At 38.0% G+C, this 26,268-nt stretch overlaps 9 protein-coding genes across 9 annotated transcripts; 4 read left to right on the top strand and 5 right to left on the bottom strand.

Moving 5' to 3' along the window:
• Positions 1-1,083: 1,083 nt before the first annotated feature.
• Positions 1,084-4,643, top strand: GCK72_006482 (uncharacterized protein; the record flags this gene model as incomplete). The annotated part of the gene is made up of 10 exons (XM_053725644.1): positions 1,084-1,102; positions 2,222-2,316; positions 2,365-2,485; positions 3,198-3,345; positions 3,404-3,575; positions 3,623-3,886; positions 3,941-4,086; positions 4,138-4,244; positions 4,328-4,488; positions 4,533-4,643. 10 exons carry the CDS (start codon positions 1,084-1,086, stop codon positions 4,641-4,643), a joined length of 1,344 nt encoding a protein of 447 aa, XP_053589838.1.
• GCK72_006483 (uncharacterized protein) lies at positions 3,037-6,442 on the bottom strand (the record flags this gene model as incomplete). The annotated part of the gene is made up of 5 exons (XM_053725645.1): positions 3,037-3,238; positions 3,604-3,799; positions 5,474-5,523; positions 5,568-6,179; positions 6,234-6,442. 5 exons carry the CDS (start codon positions 6,440-6,442, stop codon positions 3,037-3,039), a joined length of 1,269 nt encoding a protein of 422 aa, XP_053589839.1.
• A 646-nt stretch (positions 6,443-7,088) lies between these two features.
• GCK72_006484 (uncharacterized protein) lies at positions 7,089-8,245 on the bottom strand (the record flags this gene model as incomplete). The annotated part of the gene is made up of 3 exons (XM_003113351.2): positions 7,089-7,326; positions 7,374-7,982; positions 8,037-8,245. The coding sequence occupies 3 exons, from the start codon at positions 8,243-8,245 to the stop codon at positions 7,089-7,091; spliced, it is 1,056 nt and encodes a 351-aa protein (XP_003113399.2).
• A 782-nt stretch (positions 8,246-9,027) lies between these two features.
• On the top strand, positions 9,028-10,345 carry GCK72_006485 (uncharacterized protein; the record flags this gene model as incomplete). Its single annotated transcript, XM_053725646.1, has 2 exons — positions 9,028-9,215; positions 9,796-10,345. The coding sequence occupies 2 exons, from the start codon at positions 9,028-9,030 to the stop codon at positions 10,343-10,345; spliced, it is 738 nt and encodes a 245-aa protein (XP_053589840.1).
• Positions 10,346-11,606: 1,261 nt separating this feature from the next.
• Positions 11,607-12,840, bottom strand: GCK72_006486 (uncharacterized protein; the record flags this gene model as incomplete). Its single annotated transcript, XM_053725647.1, has 4 exons — positions 11,607-11,714; positions 11,765-12,084; positions 12,457-12,650; positions 12,698-12,840. 4 exons carry the CDS (start codon positions 12,838-12,840, stop codon positions 11,607-11,609), a joined length of 765 nt encoding a protein of 254 aa, XP_053589841.1.
• Positions 12,841-14,367: 1,527 nt separating this feature from the next.
• GCK72_006487 (uncharacterized protein) lies at positions 14,368-15,478 on the top strand (the record flags this gene model as incomplete). Its single annotated transcript, XM_053725648.1, has 3 exons — positions 14,368-14,555; positions 14,675-15,265; positions 15,325-15,478. 3 exons carry the CDS (start codon positions 14,368-14,370, stop codon positions 15,476-15,478), a joined length of 933 nt encoding a protein of 310 aa, XP_053589842.1.
• A 2,402-nt stretch (positions 15,479-17,880) lies between these two features.
• GCK72_006488 (uncharacterized protein) lies at positions 17,881-19,122 on the top strand (the record flags this gene model as incomplete). The annotated part of the gene is made up of 2 exons (XM_053725649.1): positions 17,881-17,967; positions 18,586-19,122. 2 exons carry the CDS (start codon positions 17,881-17,883, stop codon positions 19,120-19,122), a joined length of 624 nt encoding a protein of 207 aa, XP_053589843.1.
• On the bottom strand, positions 18,257-20,469 carry GCK72_006489 (uncharacterized protein; the record flags this gene model as incomplete). Its single annotated transcript, XM_053725650.1, has 6 exons — positions 18,257-18,364; positions 18,415-19,118; positions 19,165-19,399; positions 19,445-20,011; positions 20,058-20,242; positions 20,295-20,469. 6 exons carry the CDS (start codon positions 20,467-20,469, stop codon positions 18,257-18,259), a joined length of 1,974 nt encoding a protein of 657 aa, XP_053589844.1.
• A 1,049-nt stretch (positions 20,470-21,518) lies between these two features.
• Positions 21,519-24,131, bottom strand: GCK72_006490 (uncharacterized protein; the record flags this gene model as incomplete). Its single annotated transcript, XM_003113635.2, has 7 exons — positions 21,519-21,614; positions 21,661-22,077; positions 22,126-22,485; positions 22,532-22,858; positions 22,910-23,361; positions 23,411-23,536; positions 23,582-24,131. The coding sequence occupies 7 exons, from the start codon at positions 24,129-24,131 to the stop codon at positions 21,519-21,521; spliced, it is 2,328 nt and encodes a 775-aa protein (XP_003113683.2).
• Positions 24,132-26,268: the final 2,137 nt, after the last annotated feature.

Consider the following 26,268-nt stretch of genomic DNA (forward strand, 5'->3'; position numbering starts at 1 on the left):
GGGCATACCGTAATTCAAAAAGGTTGCTTCGACTCTATTTGTCTCACTCTTCTCACCTTTTTATTTGCAAGACGACACCACAAATCACAAGAAAAAAACGGCGATCCAGTGGCTCGCGATGAGTTTTTTTTGCTCTCTCCCGCCACCACGAGAACCATTTCGTTTCGTTGCTGTCCACTAGAGTCTCCTATGTTCTTCTTTCTTTTCGCAGCCCGCAACGGTTTTTTTGCTCATTTCACTGTAATGAGTCATTGAGCCACGGAGGTCATCTTAGTGTTTGTTATGTTATCAAACCGTTTACGGAAACAGTGAGAGTCCGAAGACAAACATGTTGCAAGGTGTATACTGTATCTCTCTTCGTTTCTTTTTTCCCGGTTAAATTTTGATCTCCGAGCAATACAGAGAAGTACTCAGAGTGCTCGCAACGTGTGCTTTGTTACATTGATTTTTGCTCGATGAGGTGGAAGTGTGAAACTGTTGAAAAGGGAAGAGTAGACAGTATTCACATGAAAATAATCAAGATGTTGGGGGGAGAACTGATAACTGTTTTCTAGTGGAGTGCGATGAAAAATCTGCTGATAACAGTGGCTCCGAGAAGAACTGGCTGGAACATATTTCAGTTTTCAGAAGTCATCTGGACGGTTGATCAATTCTAAAGAACTAACCAAAATCAGAACCGAATTATGCATAATGTTTGCTGTATGTTTAGTGAGCTTTGGGGTGTAAACCAATTCTCAATTTGATGAGTTCTTATTAGGAATTATTCTGAAAAGTGCTCTCAGATCCACGGATTCCAATCATAAACAATATTATGACCCCTCCCCGTATCCGAATATCCGAAAAGTTCGTCGCGAACTTTTGCAAAGTAAAAAGAAAACTTTGTCAAAGTACAGTAGTCCCCGCGATTTTGAAAAGCATGGCTAGACGAGCACCCCGAACAATCGGAAGTAAACACTTTTTGCGTCGATCGTACGCACGTGGAGGAGGTGGAGAGAGAAGGTCAGTTGTCGTCCCAACGTCGTCCGCCCCCCTCAAGAATACTTCACCTCATTTCATTATTGCTAATTCCCCACGTTCATTGCAATGTACCAACATCCATCCGGTGAGTAATGTTGTACCTGTTGGAATATTGAGTCACACTATCTGTCTGTCTGAAAACTAATAATCCTCTTCACATTCATAAGAAGTTAGACCTCCAATATTATGTTATCTGACATTCGAAAAGGGATTTACTTTCCTTTTTTGTTCGTTGCTGATTAGTTCGGAAGAGGACATGGGATTGTCCGGAGAACGGTGAGCAACAGCTGCAATTCAAGAATTGGAGTTTTCAAGGAAGTTGTGAACCAACTGGATGTTTACGAAGTATGAAGATGGGGTTTGTTTTTGGATTTTATGAAATTCGAGTTTTCTGGATCTTCAGACAGACGAGTTTCAGATTTCAAACAAATTCAGTGGAAATATAGTTTTAAAAAAGCATTCTAATAAAATTGCTTTCAAGGCTATCCCTAATTTTCAGTGCCAGTGTCTTTACTTCCGGCTCTAGTTAGCTTACGAACATCCAGAATCCGGATAATCCGAATCAAAGTAGAAACAAATGATAAGCTCCTCAATCTTCAAAGAATCTTCACAATATGATATCATGTATTTTAATCGTAACGCGTCACTTCCTCTCCCCCTGATTTTCCACTATATTTCTATTTGTGTCGATTCAGTAGTACGGTATCTTCGCTTTTAATTCATAACATACTTCTCCTCAAACCGTATCGTTTTGCCACGTCACTCCTTCTGCAAACAAAACAAAAAATGTACCCGGTTTGGAACGACGTCTCCCATGTTTTCATAGTATTTTCCTTGACAACGAGCCACAAAAATATGCAAAACATTGGAGTGGTATGGAGACGCAGAGATCGTCTCTATTCTTCGTGTGATTCATAAGCTTCCTTCTTCTTCTTGTCTCTCTTTTCTTCTTTCGTCATCAACTTCATGTTCTCTGTCTTCATCGTGTGCTTGATATCTGATTTGTATACACAAATGTGTGACTCCAGAGACATATCACCTCTTCTTCCCCACCCACTATATCTCTTTTCCATTCTCTCACGCCCCTTTCTCCCCCATCGGCTCTCAGTGTCTAATCCAAAATAATCTGAATTAGCTACTACTCCCATTACTCGAGCAGCTGATAACTATTCCTGCAACATAATGTTTTCTGCCTTATTTTCAGAAACAACAATGCGTTTAATGGCGAAAGAATTGCCCTCGCAAAGCCTTGTAGCCAATCACAAAGCGAGTATTTGCTGCGCAGTTTGCGGAGATACGGTAAGAATGAAACGAGATGTGGAGAGTTTTTAATTTTATGGTTTACAGGCACTTGGAAAACATTATGGAGTCAATGCATGCAACGGGTGTAAAGGATTCTTTCGAAGAAGTATATGGAAAAACAGGACATATGCATGTAGATATCTGGGGAAATGCGGAGTTGCTAAAGGTGAGGCCATGTTCACTTTTTGAGTTTTTCTATGAATTAAGTCTCGGAAAGTTTACTAGAATAAAGTTCTAAACTCTCGTGGCTCATAACTTTTCATTGCATAGAACTGAATATCCCATTTTCGATTCTATTCTCGAATTCTTTTTTCTTGTTTTTCTTTCTCATAACCACAATTTCCAAGATCGTGTTTACAGTTTTCAGATAATAGGAAAAAATAGAATCTACTTTTTCCTAGAATTTACTGAAAATCGTCCCGAACGTCTAACAACTCACAAAAACATGCACCAATCATTTTTCTGAGAACAAAAAGTGTTCATAGTTTGAAACATTCCTAATCATGACTTTCGGTCATTTTATCTTTCGATTCCTATCTGGCCTGACCTAAAACTATTCCGGTTGTTTCCTAGAAATCATCAGTTTCTGATTTGGGTTACTGTAGAGAGGTCATTCCACTTGAAGTTTGTACTTCGAAAAGGGAGGAAACGTTTCATTCCGATTAACAAACCAACAATAAATCTTGAAAAAAACCGTTTCATTTTTTGTTTCAATGGTCATGTGTTCCTTTTGTGAAGTGCAATTCGAGCTTGTTTGATACGGATTCTTGAGTTTTTGAGAAATGCACGGATGGTTGGGTGCTGCCTATTTTTAGGTTGAGCATTGAATGAATCATCTAACCACAACCATTTCAATTCACAACTTTTTACCATTCCAGAACAAAGAAACGCTTGCCGTGCTTGTCGTCTGACAACATGTCTGAAAGTTGGAATGAATCCCCGAGCAGTCCAAGGAGATACGGATACAGCTTCAACAAGTTCAGCAAGTCCAAATCTCGTTTCAGTGGAGATGCATCCCTACACGAAGTCCGAGTACCTAACCACCCACTCAGATTTTTTCTAAACAATCAATTCTAAATTTCAGAGAAGCCGAGTGTCAAACAGAAGTGACTAATATACCGAGTCATCCAACATCACCATCAAATCTTCCTTTTGTAAGTTCAGCTTCCTCGGTATGCTCTGTTTCGTCGTGCTCTTCTGTGTCTACAGTATACTCGAATTGTATCGCTGGTCTCCCGCCCAATCCTACTTTACCGGTAGGCGTGGCTTCAGATTGTCACTTACAGTATCCCGATGTTTTCAGAAATACGACCATCTTTTGTCAACATTGACTCGAATATTCGACCGTTTTGATGAATTCTCAACAGAACCACAACCGAATACATACAGTTTCGAACATGCTTTTTATAATCCACATTTGATTTGTAATCGGACAAAACTGACGCCAACTGGACAACGGATTGCAACACTACCAGAGGTTCTTCAAGATTTTAGAAGGATTTTTGTTTTGTTCACTGATGTTTTGTCGATTCTTCCTGAATTTTCAAGATTAGATGAAAGTGATCGGGTAAGTTGGAATACCTAAGAATCTCTATAATGGATTCTAAATGCTGAATTTAAGATGGTATTCGCCAAGAGCAGATTCTCATTCTTCTACTGGTGGTTGACATGTTGTTGGACAGCTAAAACTGGGTGTCCTGGAGTCTGTTATGCAAATGGATCATACCATCCAATCAACAAACATCAACAAGCATTTCCAGATGTGAAGTAAGTAGCGATTCGAGGAGATCCCTTTGACATAAATATTTAAAGTTGTAGAGGCGTCACTGAGTTATCAGTGGAGACTGTATCGAAACCATTGGCGAATATCAATATAACCGATCCTGAGATTTTGATTGGAAGTGTTTTTGCTATTTTCTATGAATGTAAGAATGTTTTTTACTTGTTTCCCAAACATTTTGATTTTAAAACTATCTTTCTCTATAAAATATAATAAAATATTATTCAGATCCGTTACCTCCAAAAATGTCATATGCCAGCTCACATCTGTTGAGTGAAGCTCGTGATCACTATACCCAATGTATGATTACTGTATCTCCATTTTGCAATATGGAAGCTAAAAGTGCTTCTCGATTAGCGGAGATTTCATTGATTTTCAGCTCAATTACGGTAAGAAACTTTAGAACTCAACTCTATTAAAAATTAAATTTCAGAATCTCAAATATCTGACATCCGACAATATTGAAGTATCCGACGTGTTACATGTAATGGAAGTAGATCAATTGTTTTCTGATGCATTTGATGTTCATCGTCCAATTGATTGATTTCTTTCTCATTCTTTCTTTCTGAAATATATTTCTAGTCCTCTCAAAATGCCCATATCAACCAATGTCCATATTCTTTCTGTGATTCTTCTCGTGTGATATCATTTCATAGATCTGTTTCTATTGCACACTTGTAATAACTTATTTTTCTCCCCAAACATGACGCTTCTTCTGCGTTCAAATAAATTTTTATTCGATTACTGTTCTTTTTTGTGCAAATAAAAAAGAAAAGTTACGATAGATGATGAAAAGAAATGAGAAAAATTTGTACTGTACTTTTAGAAAAACTTGGTAAATAAACAAGAAAAATTTTGGTGAACCAAACTATTTAGTTTGTCTCTAGAGTAGAAGATTTCACACGCTTCACGTTATGAGAAGATTGAATTTTAGATAAACTTCAAATTTGTGGTCCTTAATTGACGTCTATAAAATATGACAATTAAAATGAAAAAGACGAGATGAGAGCAAATAATATAAAGAAAAAAGGAAACAGTTGAAAGTAGAAGCACGAAAAGTAAATTAAACTCCTAATACCATAGTATGAATGCTCTTTGATATAAATTATAGAGATTAAATTTAATTATTCAAAACCAGATAATCTAACAGTTCAAATAGGATTGAACTACTTTCAGAATTCTAAAAACTCCAAAGTTGTGGGATACTTCTGAATGGGAGATACCCCTCATGTAAGCGTTTTGGAAATTCGTTGTAATCAGAAGTTGTGGGAATCTGTTCTGGAAAACAATTTTTCCAAACACAGAAATGAAATTGATTTCTTTCCAGAACAATTGTAGCCAACATGGAATCTGTTTCTCTTTCGATATCAATACCTTTTGACCAGTCTGGCTGCCTAAGTCTAGCAGGAATAAAGTCGATCATTCTGAAAAAAAAAATTCGAATCAGTAAGTGAAACTAGAAACATACGCTGTCTTATTTATGTACATAGCTGATCTCCTTGATTCGTCGAATGGCATCGTATTGAATTTCCCCAAAATAGCTTCTGGATTGAGTGGAGCGTGGTAAAGAGGAGTGATAAGAAGATAGTCGAGTCTCCGAAAACGGCCAGACAGCCATAAATTCAAAAACTTAATAATATCGTTGTTTTTGATATATGATTCCAAGAAAACAGCATGACTTCCGCGAAAACTCAGTATATTATTTATAACTAAAAAATTCGCTTTGTACACCAGCAAATTTTTAATTTTCAGTAAACTGGATCTCCTCTTAATTGATCCCCTAGTAAATAGAGTATCAGTCATAATATATGGGAGAATCACTGCACAATTCGTAATTTCGTGAGTTTCAAAAAATACATCCAATTTCGAGCCAGCTAATCTGAGACCTTCGTGATAGAAATTCTTGAAAACTTTGATATTTGGCAAGTCTTCGAAACTTCGCGTGTTCGTAATAAACTGGATATCAGAAGATGTGTGGAACAGGTCAGAAATGTAGTTGTACATCAAAATGGGTGCAGATTTCCAATTATCTTCATCAAAGCCGAAAGTTGGGTGACCTGTGTCCGTATCGAAACTCAATCTGGAAAGTAAAGTCTGGTATTGAATTGACAGATAGATTAGGTTACCAACTCACCCGCAAGAAATTATATCGGTATCCAACTTCAAAAAAAGAACACTCGATTCTCGTGGAGTTGTTTCAGGATTATCAACGATCCAAGTGATTACTTTAAAATGATCGAACAATCCTTCAAAATAAATAGATCCTTCTTCTCTCAGTGAATCTAAAACCATACTCAATCCCGTCGACTTTGCCCGAAATGTTGATTTGATCTGCTTTCTCATTTTTTGTGAACAAAGCGAAAGCATGAAAAGACCATCCAGTCCTAAATGTTGGAAAACCAAAACTTGAACAAGTTGTGGAAACCGAAGCAACTTCATTTTAAGCAATTGAGAGACACAGTCTGAAATGATTTAAAGTTTTATAACAACCGTTCAAAACAACGTAAATGCTAAAAACTAGTATTGCGATTTGAAAAAGTTTCTTTTTTTCGAAAAAGATTAAAACTATTAATCTAATCAAACTATTATTCTTTTTCTCATGGCCCTGGCCACATGGAGAACAATCAATAAGGGACCATGCGGAGAGGTGGCGGACGACGACATACTGTTTGTGTGTCCAAGACGACTTTGGGAGACCGAGAAGTGTCAAGTACTCAGAGAACGTTGTGTAGACAGATGTGTTCGCTCTGATTCAAACGTGCAGTTTTGGAATATCTAGAGTAGTTGATTCTACTCTTTAAAAAAGTTGGACTCTATTTCAAGAACAGTTTTTTCTTGTTAAGCATGCTTCGTGTCTTTTCCATTTTCAGTCTCGCAGCACCAGATGTCAAAACTCATTTAATTCTTCCGTTCAGTAGCGAATTCGTCTGAAGAAGAAGAAACAAAGTTGGTATTCATATAATTATTTATTTAAAGAATAAAATTAAAGCTATACGAGATGGGTACTTCTGTATGGGACAAACTTCCCCTCGCGTAAGCATTTTGGAATTCCGTGGTAATCAGGAGTTGTGGGGATCTGTTTTGGAAAACGATCTTTCCAAACACAGAAACGAAATTGATTTCTTTCCAGAACAATTGTAGCCAACATGGAATCTGTTTCTCTTTCGATATCAACTCCTTTTGACCAGTCTGGCTGCTTACAATTAGCAGGAATAAAGTCGATCATTCTGAAAGAAGAGAAATTTCGAATCAGCCAGTGAGACTAGAAACATACGTTGATTTATTTATGTACATAGCTGATCTCCTTGATTCGTCGAATGGCATCGTATTGAATTCAAACAAAATATTTTCTGGGTCGAATGGAGTGTAAAGCTTGGTGATAAGAAGATAGTCGAGTCTCCGAAAACGGCCAGCCATCCAGAGCTTCAAAAATTTTTTGATATCGTTGTTTTTCATATATGATTCCAAGAAAACGGCATGACTTCCGCGAAAACTCAGTATATTATTTATCACTAAAAAATTCGCTTTGTACACCAGCAAATGTTTAACTTTCAGTAAACTGGATCTCCTCTTAATTGATCCCCTAGAAAATAGATCATCAGTTTTAATATATGGGAGAATCACTGCACAATTCGTAATTTCATGAGTTTCAAAAAATGCATCCAATTTCGAGCCAGCTAATCTGAGACCTTCGTGGTAGAAATTCTTGAAAACTTTGATATTTGGCAAGTCTTCGAAACTCCGCGTATTCGTAATAAACTGAATATCAGAAGATGTGTGGAACAGGTCAGAAATGTAGTTGTACATCAAAATGGGTGCAGATTTCCAATTATCTTCATCAAAGCCAAAAGTTGGATGGCCTGTGTCCGTATCGAAACTCAATCTGGAAAGTAATGGATGGTATTGAATTGGAAGATAGATTAGGTTCCCAACTCACCCACACGAAACCATATCGGTATCCAACTTCAAAAAAACAACACTAGATTCCCGTGGAGTTGTTTCAGGATTCTCAACGATCCAAGTGATTACTTTAAAATGATCGAACAATCCTTCGAAATAGATATATCCTTCTTCTCTCAATGAATCTAACACCATACTCAATCCCTTTGACTTTGCCCGAAATGTCGATTTGATCTGGTTTCTCATTTTTTGCGAACAAAGGGAAAGCATGAAAAGACCATCCAGTCCTAAACGTTGGAAAACCAAAACTTGAACAAGTTGTGGAAACCGAAGCAACTTCATTTTAAGCAATTGAGAGATACAGTCTGGAATTATTTAAGGTTTTATAGCAACAATTTAATTTTTAATGGTAAAAACTAGTATTGCGATTTGAAAAAGATTCTTTTTTCCGAAAAATTTTAAAACTATTAATCTAATCAAACTACTATTATTTTTCTCATGGCCCTGGCATCGTGGAGAACAATCAATAAAGGACCACGCGGAGAGGTGGCGGACAACGACATACTGTATGTGTGTCCAAGAAGACTTTGGGAGACCGAGAAGTGTCAAGTACTCAGAGAACGTTGTGTGTGGGCAGACGTAATGTTACGTCGTTGTGTTCGTTATGATTCAAACGTGCAGTTTTGGAATATCTAGTTGATTCTACTCTAAAAGAAAGTTAAACTCAATTTCAAGAACAGTTTTCTTTTTAGGATATTTCGTGCCCTTTCCTCTTACAATCTCGCATGACGAAAAGCCAGAGTCACTATTCTCATGAAAACACTCCCCAATTATTGATTCTATTCATTTCTTTCTCTTCTTTTCAATATTCCTTGACATATTTTCTAGCCTATTTTCTTTTTTTCAGAACAATGAGGTTTCTAAATTTTCCATTTCTGGTCTATGAGAATATTCTGAAGCATCTCGAGCCCAGTGAGCTACTTCTCTTCTCCTTTTGCTCATTGAAAACTCGAGCTCTTGTTTCAAAAATGCGTCACGCTTCAACTTATACCATTTTCATTCTGGATAAGCCAGAGAAGATGAGTTATGGATTTGTGGAAAAACCAGAAAAAGAACAAATATTGCTGAGCTGGACTTGGAAGAAGATAGCGATGGAGAGTGAAAATCTAGATAATTGGACTCAACTCAAATTGAAAGATGTCCATTTAGACTGCAGGTGAACTTTTGAAGAAATATCTTTTCTTACTGTTTTAGAATACAGTTGGTCAATTTCTGTGTAGATTGCTCTAACAATCGACAACGTTGGACCGTCAGTGACACCAAACCTGTCATTTTCAAATGAAAAATGTACTGATAGGTATACAGTACCGGCTAAAAATCTATCATAATTTTCCTTTTCCAGTAAATATTCCCAACTTTGAAAGTTTTTCATGGTAAAACTAACTGTCCCACAAAATAACTTTTCATGGGATCGAGCATACCAAGAGTAGAATTCCATTTTTGTAGTTGACAACTAAATTGGGCCGTTTTGAGGGAGAAATTACTTTGAGGATATGTAACTTGCTGGGGAGTGTCCGTACAAAAACGTTGCCAACTACAAAAATGGAGTTCTATTCTTGGTCTGTTTGATCCTATAAAAAGTTATTTTGTAAGACAGTTAGTTTTACTAGGACACACTCTCAAAGTTGAGCATTTTTAACAGAAAAAGGCAAAGCAATATATGTACTTTTGAGCGGTAATTATTATTTCAGAGTAACATTCCATGGAAAACTCAACATTCCCACATTATTGTGTAGATGTGAAGACGTTCCGACTCGAAAAAGATTCGCAACTGCACTTCATTCCCATATGTGTGAGGTGTTTCATGTGAAACCGGAAATGCAATTCAAACTGTCTCTGGATTATATGAATGAACTGCCAGATACAAATACAGTCAGAGATGTCACATTCCTCAAATCTTCGGTGAATTCAACAGTGGCTGATGAGTTCTTCGAAAAGTTTCATGTTACACGAGCACTTTTCTCTAAAAGATGCGTCCCAGACAGGCTATTAAAAGATTCCTACAAGTTTCTCGAAATCAAGAACTTGTTTGTCAGCTGGTCTTCTTGGCTGGATATATCGCTTTTGCTCAAAGTGAAATGTGAAAATTTAGTGGTCCAGTGTTCCACGTTACACAAAAAAGATATGATTGATTTTTTGAATAACTGGTTGGAAGGGAACAATACACGTCTGAAAGCTGTGTCAGTCTTCAGAAGCGTTGCTAATGACGCTCACCTTATAATGGATAATTTCAACCTGGAAGCATGGGATCCAAAAGTTGATAAAATCAAATATGACGAACCGTAAGTAGAAAATTACAAAAATCGTGTTTATATCTATAGACCAACTTTTTTGTTTCAGAGTTCGAGATTACTGTGAGGGGCTTTTCTGTTTTATGTGTGACATCAATAAATATATGCTGAGAAGCGGGATTCTCAGAAGAAAAAGCGACGGCACACGTGCATTGGTTAGGGCTACTTATGAACAATTACATTTTCTGGTTTTGAAAAATTAAATTCAATCTTAATAATTTATATCAAAGAGCATTCATACTTTGGCAATGTCATTGTATAACAACTTTGTTTTCACTTTACTTTTTATGCTACAAGTTTTCAGCTGTTTTCCTTTTTCTTTATATTATTCACTCTCAATTTGTATTTCTATTGGATCTGTCACAATTTATAGCATCTACTATGTTTCTGTTTCCAGCAACATAAATTTTTTAAATGGTCATTTCAATTTAGTCAGCTCATTTCTATTTAACTTTTCATCTGTCCACCTGAAACTGAAACAGGACTCCGTTGATACAGTAACCGAATAAATTTGAACTATATTTGCACCAATAAAATAAATAATTATTTAGCCTTTCCAGTTGTAGAGACATTCAACAACGACGAATCTGAGAGACCAGCCTGTCTCCCCCGCCTTCGGCGGTTGAGCCGGCTGGTCTCTCTTCATTCACGTGGTCATTGACTTTCGAATGTGCCCGCATGGCCGAGTGGTTTAAAGCGGCGGTCGTTTTCCAAAGCACGCCAGTTCGGTTTTGCCTCCTGGCTAAGTTTCTCTCCTCTTCCCAAAACCGTTGCGGACAGCGCCTCAGACAACGCCCAATTGTCTTTTATATATAAGAATGATGGTACAAGGAAAACACATGGCGTTCTGTAGCAAGTCAATAGTAGTCGTCCAATGATCGAAAAATGAGCAATTATTTTCCAGTGTTAAAACTCCACTTCGGATAGTTTCAAACGGAACACCGATAGAGAAATCATCCGGCCAAAGGGAGAGGTCAGTTAGTACGACATAGTCCTTCATACCACACCTGTTAAATAGTTACTTTTCATAAGTTTCTGCATTCTGAATTACCCATTCAACGCAATCACAGAATTAAACAAATAAATTATTTATTTTACAAGACAAGCAAATATAATTTAAAAAGAAGACAATTGTCTTCACTAAACTCGTACATGGGATGGTGATGGGGATGCGGGATTGGAAAGTATGGCGGGGTAAAGCATCTTTTGAACGGTGACCCGAAGAAATAACAAGTAGATGGAGGGTGCCAGAGTCCTTATAACTCATCGTGATCCTCCGCTGGCTCTTCAGCAGCTTGTTCTCCTCCTTCACCTCCAGCCGAGTAAAGCTTGGAGATGATTGGCTGGACAACCGATTCGAGCTCCTGAAAAAATGTTACATAATTTATAGTCTTCGCTAGTTTTTATTACATACCTTCTTTTGTTCCTTATTCTCCTCGGTGGAGGCGTCCTGGTTGTTTCCGAGCCATTCGATAGCTCTTTCAACAGCAGATTCAATGGAGACCTTGTCTTCATCCGAAAGCTTTCCTCCGAGCTTCTCATTGTCTCCAATTTGAGATTTCATCTGGTAGGCGTATGACTCCAGTTCGCTTCTAGATTCAACTTTCTCCTTGATTGCTTGATCGTCAGCGGCAAACTTATCGGCGTCGTTGATCATACGCTCGATATCTTCCGGACTCAAACGATTGTGATCGTTGGTGATGGTGATCTTGTTCTTGTTTCCGGTTCCTTTGTCTTCGGTTTGTAGTGTACTTTCAGGAAAAAACTTGGTAAGTAAACAAGAAAGATTTTGGTGAATCAAACAATTAGTTTGCTGAAAGTAAAAGTTTTCACACGCTTCTCGATTCACGTTATAAGAAAGTTGAATTTTTCATAACTTCAATTTAGATATTTACAAGACCCACGATTACATTTACCTGCAGTATTGTAAATGTAAGAGGGGGCGGAGTCTGAAAAGCTGTGTCTTAAATCTCATTTAACTCTTCCGGTAGCGTATTCATCTGATGAAGAAGAAACAAAGTTGGTATTCATATAATTATTTATTTAAAGAATAAAATTAAAGTTGAATGAAATCTGTACTTCTGTATGGGACAAACATCCCCTTACGTAAGCATTTTGGAATTCCGTTGTAATCAGGTGTTGTGGGGATCTGTTTTGGAAAACGATCTTTCCAAACACAGAAATGAAATTGATCTCTTTCCAAAACAATTGTAGCCAACATGGAATCTGTTTCTCTTTCGATATCAACTCCTTTTGACCAGTCTGGCTGCTTACAATCGGCAGGAATGAAGTCGATCATTCTAAAATAAAAGAAATTTCGAATCAGTCAGTGAGACTTAAAACATACGTTGATTTATTTATGTACATAGCTGATCTCCTTGATTCGTCAAAAGGCATCGTATTGAATTTCTCCAAAATAGCTTCTGGGTTGAATGGAGTGTAAAGCTTGGTGATAAGAAGATATTGGAGTCTCCGAAAACGGCCAGCCATCCAGAGCTTCAAAAATTTCTTGATATCGTTGTTTTTGATATATGATTCCAAGAAAACGGCATGACTTCCGCGAAAACTTAATATATTATTTATAACTAAAAAATTAGCTTTGTACACCAGCAAATGTTTAATTTTCAGTAAACTGGATCTCCTCTTAATTGATCCCCTGGCAAATAAATTATCAGTCATAATATATGGGAGGATCACTGCACAATTAGTAATTTCGTGAGTTTCAAAAAATACATCCAATTTCGAGCCAGCTAATCTGAGACCTTCGTGATAGAAATTCTTGAAAACTTTGATATTTGGCAAGTCTTCGAAACTTCGCGTATTTGTAATAAACTGAATATCAGAAGATGTGTGGAACAGGTCAGAAATGTAGTTGTACATCAAAATGGGTGCAGATTTCCAATTATCTTCATCAAAGCCAAAAGTTGGATGACCTGTGTCCGTATCGAAACTCAACCTGGAAAGTAATGTCTGGAATTGAGTTGGAAGATAGATTAGGTTCCCAACTCACCCGCAAGAAATCATATCGTTATCCAACTTCAAAAAAAGTACACTCGATTCCCGCGGAGTTGTTTCAGGATTCTCAACGACCCAAGTGATTACTTTAAAACAAGCGAACAATCCTTCGAAATAAATATATCCTTCTTCTCTCAGTGAATCTAACACCATACTCAATCCCGTTGACTTTGCCCAAAATGTCGATTTAATCTGGTTTCTCATTTTTTGCGAACAAAGGGAAAGTATGAAAAGACCATCCAGTCCTAAATGTTGAAAAACCAAAACTTGAACAATTTGTGGAAACCGAAGCAACTTCATTTTTCTGCATCAGTAATTGAGAAACACAGTCTGGAAAGATTTAAGGTGTTATAAAACAACAGTTCAAAACAACGTAAATGGTAAAAACTAGTATTGCGATTTGAAAAAGTTTATTTTTTCCGAAAAATTTAAAAACTATTAATCTAGTCAAACTACTATTATTTTTCTCATGGCCCTGGCTACGTGGAGAACAATCAATAAGGGACCACACGGAGAGGTGGTGGACAACGACATACTGTATGTGTGTCCAAGAAGACTTTGGGAGACAGTGCAGTGTCAAGTACTCAGAGAACGTTGTGTGTGGGCAGACGTAATGTGACGTCGTTGTGTTCGTTATGATTCAAACGTGCAGTTTTGGAATATCTAGAGTAGTTGATTCTACTCTTTAAAAAGTTAAACTCAATCTCAAGAACAGTTTTCTTTTTAAGCATGGTTCGTGTCTTTTCTATTTTCAGTCTCGCATGACCAAAATCCAGAGGCACTATTCTCATGAGAACTCTCCCCAATTATTGATTCTATTATTTTCTTTCTCTTCTTTTCAATATTCCTTAACATATTTTTTAGCGGTTTTTCTTTTTCAGAACAATGAGGTTTCTAAATTTCCCATTTCTGGTCTATGAGAATATTCTGAAGCATCTCGAGCCCCGTGAGCTACTTCTCTTCTCTTTTTGCTCATTGAAAACTCGAACTCTTGTTTCACGAATGCGTCACACTCCAACTTATACCATTTTCATTCTGGATAAGCCAGAGAAGATGAGTTATGGATTTGTGGAAAAACCAGAAAAAGAACAAATATTACTGAGCTGGACTTGGAAGAAGATAGCAATGGAGAGTGAAAATCTAGATAATCGGACTCGACTCAAATTGAAAGATGTGCATTTAGACTGCAGGTTAGCTTTTGAAGAATATATTTTCTTACTGTATTTGAACCAGGGTTAAATATTCATGCAGCTCAAAGTGAAAGTCAAGTGAAAACTGTACTGATAGATATTGATATTCATTATTTCAGAGTGACGTTCCATAGAAAACTCAACATCCCCACATTGGTGTGTAGATGTGAAGACGTTTCATCTCGAAAAAGGTTCGCAACTGCACTCCATTCCCATATGTGTGAGGTGTTTCATGTGAAGCCGGAAATGCAATTCAAACTGTCTCTGGATTATATGGATGAACTACCGTATACAAATACAGTCAGAGATGTCACATTCCTCCAATCTTCGGTGAATTCAACAGTCGCTGATGAGTTCTTCGAAAAGTTTCATGTTACACGAGCACTTTTCTCTAAAAGATGCGTCCCAGACAGGCTATTGAAACATTCCTGCAAATTTCTTGAAATCAAGAATTTGTTTGTCGACTGGTCTCCTTGGCTGGATATAACGCTTTTGCTCAAAGTGAAATGTGAAAATATAGTGTTCCAGAGTTCCACGTTACCCAAGAAAGATATGATTGATCTTTTGAATAACTGGTTGGAAGGGAACAATACACGTCTGAAAGCTGTGTCAATTTTCAGAAGCGTTGCTAATGACGCTCACCTTATAATGGATAATTTCAATTTGGAAGCATGGGATCCAGAAGTTGATAAAATCGAATATGATGAACCGTAAGTGGATAATTACAAAAACCGTTTTTATATCTATAGACCAATTGTATTTGTTTCAGAGTTCACGATTACTGTGAGGAGCTTCTCTATTTTCTGTATGACATCAAGAAATACATGCTGAGAAGCGGGATTCTCAGAAGACAAAGCGATGGCTCACGTGCATTGGTTAGGGCTACTTATGAACAGTTACATTTTCTGGTTTTGAAAAATTAAATTCAATCTTAATAATTTATATCAAAGAGCATTCATACTTTGGCAATGTCATTGTATAACAACTTTGTCTTCACTTTACTTTTTATGCTACAAGTTTTCAACTGTTTTCCTTTTTCTTCATATTATTCACTCTCAACTTGTATTTTTATTGGATCTGTTATAATTTATAGCATCTATTATGTCTGTGCTTCCAGCAACATAAATTTTTTAAATGGTCATTTCTATTTAATCAGCTCATTTCTATTTAACTTTTCATCTGTCCACCAGAAACGGGACTCCGTTGATACAGTAACCGAATTAATTTGAACTATTATTTATAATTGCACCAATTACGAGGTCAACAAATATTTCGACATTCCAATTGTAGAGACATTCAAAAATTAAGGACGAATCTGAGATATTCCGATTGTACAAGGAAAGCACATGATAGCAAGTCGATAGTAGTCGAAATGAAGATCCTGGCAGTTTTTATCGAAAAAACAATCATAAACAATTATAAGACTTTCTATTTTTGATGCACCGGTCATGTAAATAAAAATATGCGATTTATCGAATTTCGTTTCCCGTGCGTATCTTGTAAAGCACTTTTAGACATTTTAAATTAGAATTGAAATGTTCGAAATTACTTTCAATATATTTTTCAGGACAAAACAGGAAGCTACTGTAGTTCCTAAATATAGCAACAGTGCAATTTCAGAATTCTGGCTGTCATTATTCTCTGAAAAGGGAAGGAAATGTAGAGAATAATGAAAGTTGATGTTGCTCGATTCAACATCGTTGGAAAGTCTGTCTTTCAGCATCTTCAAACGTCTTCAAGTACGCTGAAATATGAATTCCAATTTCACTGATTAAAATAAGTTGGTCGTACATGACTTTCCATAAATTAAGATTTAAGAAGTTGTTTTATCAGTGAGTGAAAACCGCCTCGAATTTTTAAATGTACAGAATTTTTCTTTCACAACCGAATACATTTGATTTTTTACTGGCATCTAATCCCATTCATCAAACTTGTGTTTTTCAAATTGTAAATTCTTTTTCAACGAATTGTTTTACAACCAGCCTGGCTGCCGCGCCTTCGGCGCTTCATCCAGCTGGCCTCTTCTTATTTTCCTGTTCACCCTCTAACAAAAGTGTTCACGTGGCCGAGTCACAGGTGAATCGCGACTCATGAATAATCATACGTTTACAAGTAATAGGAAAATTGCTCATAGGTCGCGAAAATTGAAGAGTTGTAATTCGCATGATCGCGAAAATATACACATCCATGAATAATTGACGAAATATCGGACAATCGCGAAAAGTATGATAAGTAATAGGTAAATCGCGAAAATGTGGGCGAGACATATTTTCCAAGTCTTTTTTTCTTTATTTTCATCTGTTTTTCCTATTTTTACCGCTCTCTGTAAAAGCACCTCTCAATGTGACAACCTAAAAAAAACTAAAAGACTGCTTGGACAATCAACAAGAAGAGGTTTGTCTGAAATCACATTGAGAGTCTAATGATAAATGGAGACATATTTTCAGATTTGGATAGGACAGTATAGGATGGTAATTCAAACAAATTCGGAAAAAAAACCGTCGGAAATGGACTCACAATGCGACCAGAGGATCAAGAAGAACGACTAATTTCAATGTTTCTACGGCTCGTAAGCTGAGAATATATGGAAACATCTTTAGGTAATATAAAAAACTTTTGTTAAAAGTACTAATTGCTATTTTATAGCATCGAAATACCCCTCAACCCCATGAACAACACCAGCGACGGCCACGAATCAAGGAAGCTGTTTGGAGAGGAGCTGCATCTTCAAAAAGGAGGCGAAGCTCATGAGGACGAAAATAATTTATAACTTTCTTTACTTTGTATAATTTGAATCATCCTTCCCCTTTTTATGTTACCCTTTTTTGTCCTTTTTTTATGTACTATTTTCAATAAATATTTTTTTTCAAACCCAGCGAATTCCAATAATTTTCGCGATAGGTGAACAATTACCGATCGCGATTACACAAATATCATACGATTTTAGTCGCGATTTGCGAGCAATATGCGAATAATTCATCAATATTCGCGATTTTCCAATTACACACCAATAATAGGTATCATCGCTTGTACGTATCGGGACAAGTTCGCGAACAATATTTGACAAATTACACGCTCGCCGCGATTCACCTGTGGTGGTTAACGCTCACGCCTGTCGCTGAAATGGCGAGAGTTCGACTTTTGCCCAAGGCGCGCCCTCCCCTTTATTTCTCAAAAACCTTGCGGACATCCTGAAAAACACACCGACAAATCCACAGACAGCGCCCACACGCGTTTTATATATAAGAATGATATATTGCAATACAGTTTATTCTTGTGAAATTCGTGCTGTTTGTCAATGCTGCAGACTTCATAATTACTATTTATGACTACTTCCAGTGTGGAAACACCACTTCGGAGAGTTACAAACGGAACACCGATAGGGAAATCATCCGGCCAAGAGGAGAGGTCGGTTAGTACGACATAGTCCCTCATACCACACTGCTTATTGTTTTTCTTAAGTTTCCGAATTCTGAATTACCCCATGTGCTGCTTGCAGTTCAACTAAATCACAGGATTAAGCAAATAAATTATTTATTTTACAAGACAAGCAAATATAATTTAAAAAGAAGACAATTGTCTTCACTAAACTCGTACATGGGATGGTGATGGGGATGCGGGATTGGAAAGTATGGCGGGGTAAAGCATCTTTTGAACGGTGACCCGAAGAAATAACAAGTAGATGGAGGGTGCCAGAGTCCTTATAACTCATCGTGATCCTCCGCTGGCTCTTCAGCAGCTTGTTCTCCTCCTTCACCTCCAGCCGAGTAAAGCTTGGAGATGATTGGCTGGACAACCGATTCGAGCTCCTGAAAAAATGTTACATAATTTATAGTCTTCGCTAGTTTTTATTACATACCTTCTTTTGTTCCTTATTCTCCTCGGTGGAAGCGTCCTGGTTGTTTCCGAGCCATTCGATAGCTCTTTCAACAGCAGATTCAATGGAGACCTTGTCTTCATCCGAAAGCTTTCCTCCGAGCTTCTCATTGTCTCCAATTTGAGATTTCATCTGGTAGGCGTATGACTCCAGTTCGTTTCTAGATTCAACCTTCTCCTTGATTGCTTGATCGTCAGCGGCAAACTTATCGGCGTCGTTGATCATACGCTCGATATCTTCCGGACTCAAACGATTGTGATCGTTGGTGATGGTGATCTTGTTCTTGTTTCCGGTTCCTTTGTCTTCGGCGCTGACGTGGAGGATTCCATTGACATCAATTTCGAAGGTGACTTCGATTTGGGGAACACCACGTGGAGCTGGAGGAATTCCGGTGAGGTCGAAGTTTCCGAGCTTGTGGTTATCCTTAACCATTGGTCGTTCTCCCTCGTAAATTACGATGGAGACGGCGCTTTGGCTATCGGAGGCAGTAGAGAACACTTGACTCTTCTTTGTTGGGATGACTGTGTTTCTGGAAATGAGCTTGGTCATCACTCCTCCAACTGTCTCGATTCCCATCGTGAGTGGGTTGACATCAAGAAGGACGACGTCTCCTGTGTTCTCAACTCCTCCGATAACTCCTCCTTGAACGGCAGCTCCGTAAGCAACGGCCTCATCCGGATTGATACCTGAAAAATGAATTTGTATTTAAAGTAATTAATACTGAATTCATACCGCGAGATGGTTCTTTTCCATTGAAGAAGTCTTTGATGAGTTGCTGAACCTTTGGAATTCTTGTGGATCCTCCAACCAAAACAATTTCGTGGACATCCGTCTTCTTCATGTCGGCATCTTCGAGTACCTTTTGGACCGGTTTCAAGGTGGCACGGAAAAGATCCATATTGAGTTCCTCGAACTTGGCACGAGTGAGTGTCTCCGAGAAGTCTTCACCGTCATAGAGCGATTCAATCTGAAAAAGAAGAGTTAGTTTACGTGATGAAATAATGCAGTTTACCTCGATCTTGGTTTGATGCTGTGTCGAGAGGGCTCTCTTAGCCTTCTCCACTTCACGGCGGAGTTTCTGAACAGCGCGATTGTCCTTGCGAAGATCTTTTCCAGACTTCTTCTTGTAGAGCTTGATGAAGTACTCCATGACTCGTTGATCGAAGTCTTCTCCTCCCAAGTGGGTATCTCCATTGGTGGCAAGAACTTCGAAAACACCGTTGTCGATGGTGAGAAGGGACACGTCAAAAGTTCCACCTCCCAAGTCGAAGACGAGAATATTGCGTTCTCCTTCTTTCTTATCTAACCCATAGGCAATTGCGGCAGCTGTCGGCTCATTGATGATTCTGACAACGTTGAGTCCTGCAATGGTTCCAGCATCTTTGGTAGCTTGTCTCTGAGCATCATTGAAGTATGCCGGGACTGTGACAACAGCATTTTTCACTTCGTGTCCGAGATAAGACTCAGCGATTTGCTTCATCTTGGTGAGAACCATAGCGGAAACTTCTTCTGGAGTGAATTGTTTCGATTCGGATCCAACTTTGACTTCAACTGTTGGCTTGTTCGACTTATCAACAATCTGAAAAGGAATAAGTTTAAAAAGAAACACGAAAATCTATTTTTACCTTGAATGGCCAATGCTTGATGTCATCTTGGACAGTTTTGTCGTTGTAGAATCGTCCAATCAAACGCTTGGCGTCAAAAATTGTGTTCTCTGGATTGATGGTGAGCTGGTTCTTAGCGGCGTCTCCAATGAGTCGCTCTCCTTGCTCTCCAGAGAAAGCCACGTATGAAGGGGTGATTCTGTTTCCTGAAAATTGGAACCATGTACAAATTTCAGACAAGCAATGATCAAAACAAACCTTGGTCGTTGGCGATGATTTCAACTCGTCCGTTCTTGAAAACTCCGACGCACGAGTAGGTGGTTCCGAGATCGATGCCAATAATCGTTCCCAACTTCTCCTTGTCGGCTGCTACCTCTTCTTCACAGAAAACACTTGCCACGAAGGCAAACAAAATGAACGAGAAAACTTTCATTTTTTCTCGTTGTGTTGGTGCGGTCAGGTGAAACTTGTAATCGATTTTTCACTGTTTGACTGAAAACATAACTTTAGAATAGGAAAAACGAAAAAGTTTTAAAATCAAAACACGAGTCGAAAGAGGATAAATGCAAGCGAGAGCGAAAGGAAGAAGAATCGAAGACTGACAAAGAACGGCCGCCGCCGCACTTATATTGAGGCGGTCGCCGGTGGCCAATGCAACGTGTACTAGCTATGATGACGTGTACTAGTGTTGGCAATTTCCCGATATTTCGAGAGCTTTCTTAAGGCCACGTTTAATAAATAAAAAGTGACGTATGTTTTTATCTACGCTATTAGAAGAAGCACTGAAGGATGAACGTAGAAAGAAATTTCTGGTCACAGCTAGACGACAGCGCTGCGATGATTTTTGTTCAAAGCCTTCAAAAGTGGGTCATTCTTATTAACAGGCGACCAAATTTTCCGATAGAAGTGAGTATAATAAAGCGATAACGAACGGAGTTTGTGAATTAAGATAACGAAATCCAAACTGGTTACTGATCAACAAAAATAGGTCAAGAATGATGATTTGAGAAATTTTATCCTGTGGGCGTGGCTTGAACCGTGCGGCGTTTGCAAGCCTTCCGCATGGTTTCAACCTCATTTTTTCTCGTGGTAAATATTTTTTCTCGTGGTAAAATATACTCCTTTAAATCCATTTAATAAATGAAATTTATGAAAACAAACTCTTTTTTTTTTCAGTTCAACAGCCCGGTGATTTTTTCGAATTCATAAACAGTTCCTAATTAAAGATTCAGGGAAAAACTATCAAGATTTATTTCTTCTGAAAACTTATAAATTAGAACAAATGACATGAATACATGCATTAACAGGAAGCACAACGGACGAAAGAGAGAAAATCGTGGAAAATACACGTGAATCAAATATGCACTGCATAAAAAAGTAGAAATGGGTCACCGATGAAATTCCATAAGATACAGTTACGACATGGTTAACAAGAGAAGAAAACAAACAGAAATATTTAGTAGGTCATCTCAGCGAGAAGATCTACTCTTCTCCGACTTTTGCGCTCAACATTTGGCGGGAAACAAGTGAATAATATGTTCCATCGGTCTCTGACATCAATTCGGAGTGGGTTCCCATCTGGAAATTACATTGATAACATGTTTATTCATAAGTTTGAACATACCTGAACAAGATGTCCTTTTACAATTACAGCAATCTTACTAGCCTTCTCTATCGTTGAAAGCCGGTGGGCGATGATAATGACAGTTCTTTCTTGTGCACACCTGCTGAGAGCTTGCTGAACTAAAGCCTCAGATTCTGTATCAAGAGCACTTGTAGCTTCGTCAAGGATCAGAACAGCCGGATTACGAACCAACGCTCTTGCAATCGCAATTCGCTGCTTCTGACCACCGCTCATCTGCACTCCTTTTTCTCCGCAATTTGTATCGTATCCCTTTTCTAATTCCATAACAAAATCATGAACATTCGCCATTTTCGATGCGTTGAGCATATCATCTTCCGTTGCAAAGTCACATCCATAAAGAATGTTATGTCTAACTGATCCGTTATACAGGATCGGTTCTTGTGCAACTAGTGCAATCTAAAAAATATTTATAGAACCATTCAAACAATTTGAAACAAAGCTTACCTTCTGATGATAGTATATGTGATTGATGTCTTTAATTTGTACACCATCGAGGCTAACAGTTCCATCATTTGGTTCATAGAAGTGTTCTATGAGCGAGACGATTGAGGATTTTCCTCCTCCACTGGGACCGACAAGAGCAACAGTCTCTCCAGCCTTGATGCTGAGTGTCAGGTCTTTGAGAACCGGATTGTTTGGACGAGAAGGATAGGTGAATCCGACGTGGGAGAAAGTAATGTTTCCGTTTACGGTGGGTTTCAGCCTTCCATTCAACTCAAATTGTGGCTTACGATTAACCAACTCGAACACTTTTCTTGATGCACCAACAGCTTCCATCAATCCAGACATCACATATGAGAGCATCTAAAAATTAATGAAGATTAACTTGAAAAGATACTTTCGAACAAACATATAAGTTTTCTCCAAGCTGCATTTGATACAAAAGGAATGTGATCAACTGCTCCTTTTTCATTTTGTCATTCAAAACGAGATGACCTCCATACCACAAAACGGCGATGAGAATCGCATTGTTACAGAATTCGTTATTCCAAGTGTATCCCATATAAGCAAGAGCTCTCTTTCTGTTGACACTGAGCGTGCTCGAGAGAAGTTTTTCGAATCTTGTCTTCTCTCTTTTCTCACAAGCGAAACTTCTAACAGTTCTCATTGTCGACAGCACTTCTTCTGCCATTTGATTAGCATCAGCGATAGTTTGTTGCAACTTTTCAGAAATTTTCTTTAAAAAATAAATATGAATTCAATCGTCTTTTGAATAATGATAACTTACATCATAGAACTTTCCGTACACCTTCGTTATGAAACCGACAAATGGGACAGCAATGAATGTGACCATTGCAAGGCGCCAAGACATTACAAACATGAAAACGACTGCGCCAATGAGCATCACACCGTTTCTCATGAAAACGTTAACATTTGTAGAAACTGTGGAAGCAATGGTTTGACAATCAGACGTGAGTCGAGACATTGTTTCACCAGTTTTACTTGTATCAAAAAACCCAATGTCCTGGTTGATTAGAGACGTGAAAAGATCCAAACGAATTCGGAGAGCGACTAAAGCTGTTGCATAGTCAAAGCATCCTCCACGAAGACCTCCGAAGAAAGAACTGGTAGCAGTAAGAATACCTAATATGAAAATTGAGTGAAGAAGAACGGCAGTTCCGCCTCGGTTAACAATGTCTGATATAACTTGAGCAGTGTAGTTCGGAATGAACACTCGAGCTGCAAATTTTTGGAATATAAATTTTAGTGAAGATGTCAAATTACTCACCAACTGCATAGATGATGAGGAAAAAGAATCCTGCAACAAACCATGGCCATTGATGTCCACAGTAAGACATAAGTTGTCTGAGAACTTGACGGAGTGGAGCTCTCGGTGTAGTCGGAGAAGTGGCTCCTGAAATTGTTCAGTTAAAACTGGTGAGAAAAACGTTGTACTAACCGCTTTCGACATTACTATTTGATGGAGTATCTGATGTTGAATCAGCGGCTGTTTCAGGAGAAGGAACGTCTTCGCTATCAGCTGTTGTACTTAGCAGTCGGTGATAGTCGAATGACTGAGAAGATAGCACGAAGTACCATACTAAGACCTGGATGGCTCCAGACAGGATTGCCCATACAACAGAAAACCAGACTCCTGGGTAATATAGTTGCTCATAGTCTTCTGAGAAGGCAAGGAATTTGACCAGTGAAAAGCAATAGGTGATAACTGCGTTGAAAGTGACAATCGGGAGAAGATGCTTCGTTTTCTCTTTTTTGCCGAGAATGTTGAGAAGCACTGCTATGGCGCAAAATGCTTGTCGAATGAATAAGAATATTTGGAATTCAAGTGGAGATGTTGTGAAATGATATGGAAGAGAGAATGTGGTGATGTTGAGGAATAGATCTTTGTTGAATTTCCAGCCGGGAGCAAAATAACCAAATGATAGATTAGTGATGACAATATCGACTATCACATATAGGTATAATGAAGTATTGATCCAACGATGCATCTGAAAATTTAAATTAAAGAGATAATTTAAGAAAATGAAGTCATGAGGAGAACGAGCAAAAACGGTTCATTTATGAGCGTGCTGTGTGCGTGTTTACTCGGAATAGAAAACGCCGAAAACCAACAAAAAACATCAACATCAGTTTCAAAGACCAGAAAAATAAGTTTAAAAAGTGAACAGACATACTTAGAGCTGAAACTGAATTTTAGGATTGAAAAAAAAACAGCCATGAGAAAGTAGTGAGGAATAACGAATGGGCGGAGCTAGAATTGCGGTTACGAAATTCGAATGAGTCACAAGTCGTCATGGGGCCGAAAATACGAAAAAGACGATATCATTCTATTATTTCGGGTAGGCAAACATTTCAAGTCGGATGACTCTAGAATTTTTAGGGAACCACTGATCATTATAGAGCTTTCGTATTAAAACAAAAGAAGGATATAGATGAAAAATAAGCATAACATAATAATAAAAATTATTCAGAACTTTCGGACAAGTTTTCAGTTTCAAATAGTTTCTTAATTGCTTAATATTTTCAAAGATAATAATCATCAATTCTGAGAATTGAGGTCAGTCACCGTAAAAAGTGCGACAGCCACAGTAGACGTGTCGATTTACGGTAAACAGCGCTCAGTGCGTTATTACGGAGCTTCGTTGGTCTGAAATGAGGATGCCTCTGTCGCTTCCGTCATCTTGTGGTGTAATGCGTGTGCTGGAAAAAATTTCAGGCATGATCCCGAATTCGAGAACAATTGAAGATAGTGGGCGCAAAAACCTCCATCGAATCAGTCATGTGTCACTCATCAACTCCACTGTTTTGTGACGTTTTGATGCGGAGCCAGAGCAAAGGAGACACTCATTTATCTCTTTTTTATCATCAAGAAGCCAAGAGGATCACAGCGGGTTTTTTGGCTGATTTATATCTGCCATAGAACCCACGAGATAGGTGTTATTCTCCAATATCACACCGCCTATTGCACTTTTCAGATTCATTTCCTGGCTTCAAAATTGTTCGTAAACTAGTCAATAGATCCAGTTTTTTCTCTAGTTTTCAGAAAAAAACACATAACACAATTTTCAAAGTTAAGTGTTTGCACTCATCATAAAAAGTCCATTAACTTTGCAGAAAAGAAAGAAAATTATGTTAACGATAACCTTTAGTTTCAAATGTTCTTCTCCGAGCAATTTTCTTCAAATGTAATCAAGTTAAAACTCCGTTCTAGTTACCCTAACTGTTTTAGAAATGGCTTCTCATTACGCTTTTTTTCAAGTTAGAATTCAACTCGTTGCTGGTGGAAGGTATCCAATGTTTGAGAAAGTTTTACTTCAGATACTCATTTTCTATACCGTAATCCCCTCTAGAAAACCAAAAGAAGGCGAATCTGTAATTCATTGAATAACATATTTGTTTCACTCGAAATAAACTAAATATTATAGTTAGAAATTGTGTTGCGTTGCTATAAGAACGATTTAACTTGTTTTGAACATCAGAAAAAATAATTCAAGTTGTTTTCATATGATTCCGCCACTTGAACCACTTGTTTTGATTTCCGTATTGCCAAGTGATTTCAGATTTCTTCAGGATTTTTTTCAGAAACGTTCAGAAATCTTAATAAAAAAATACTTGTAGAACATGGATAAACTTTTTCAAAATAATTATTTTCCAAAAGGAAATAGAAAAAGGACGGAATAAAACTACAATAATCTGATTGATTTCACCATTTGACCTCATCTTCCAAGTTCTTATCCTATATATCTTTACTCCAATACACCAATTGTTCCGATGAGAAGAGCACTCCCTCAGGTGACCTCTCATCGCTTTGTAACCCACCAGCTGATTTGCATTCTCTCTCTCTCAAAACATGTTCAATGCTTCTTCTTCTTCTTCTTCTCGAACCCAGACCGGATTCCTGAATCCAATTGGCATATTTGCTCCTCCAATTTTTTGACATTTCGTCGTTTTTTTTTCTTCCGTCTCCCCCTTCCCAAACCACGTCGATTCATCTCTTTTCTCTCGTTTTGCCGCCGCGCATGAACCGATCCCGAATGGCCGGAGAAGTCCTCTGTTTGTTTTGAGAAACTCATCATTTATCACCTTCACTTGTCTCTAATCTCTCTTCATTTCTTATACTATTCC

Source organism: Caenorhabditis remanei, chromosome II (assembly GCF_010183535.1).
Source record: "Caenorhabditis remanei strain PX506 chromosome II, whole genome shotgun sequence".
Classification (NCBI taxonomy): Eukaryota; Metazoa; Nematoda; class Chromadorea; order Rhabditida; family Rhabditidae; genus Caenorhabditis; species Caenorhabditis remanei.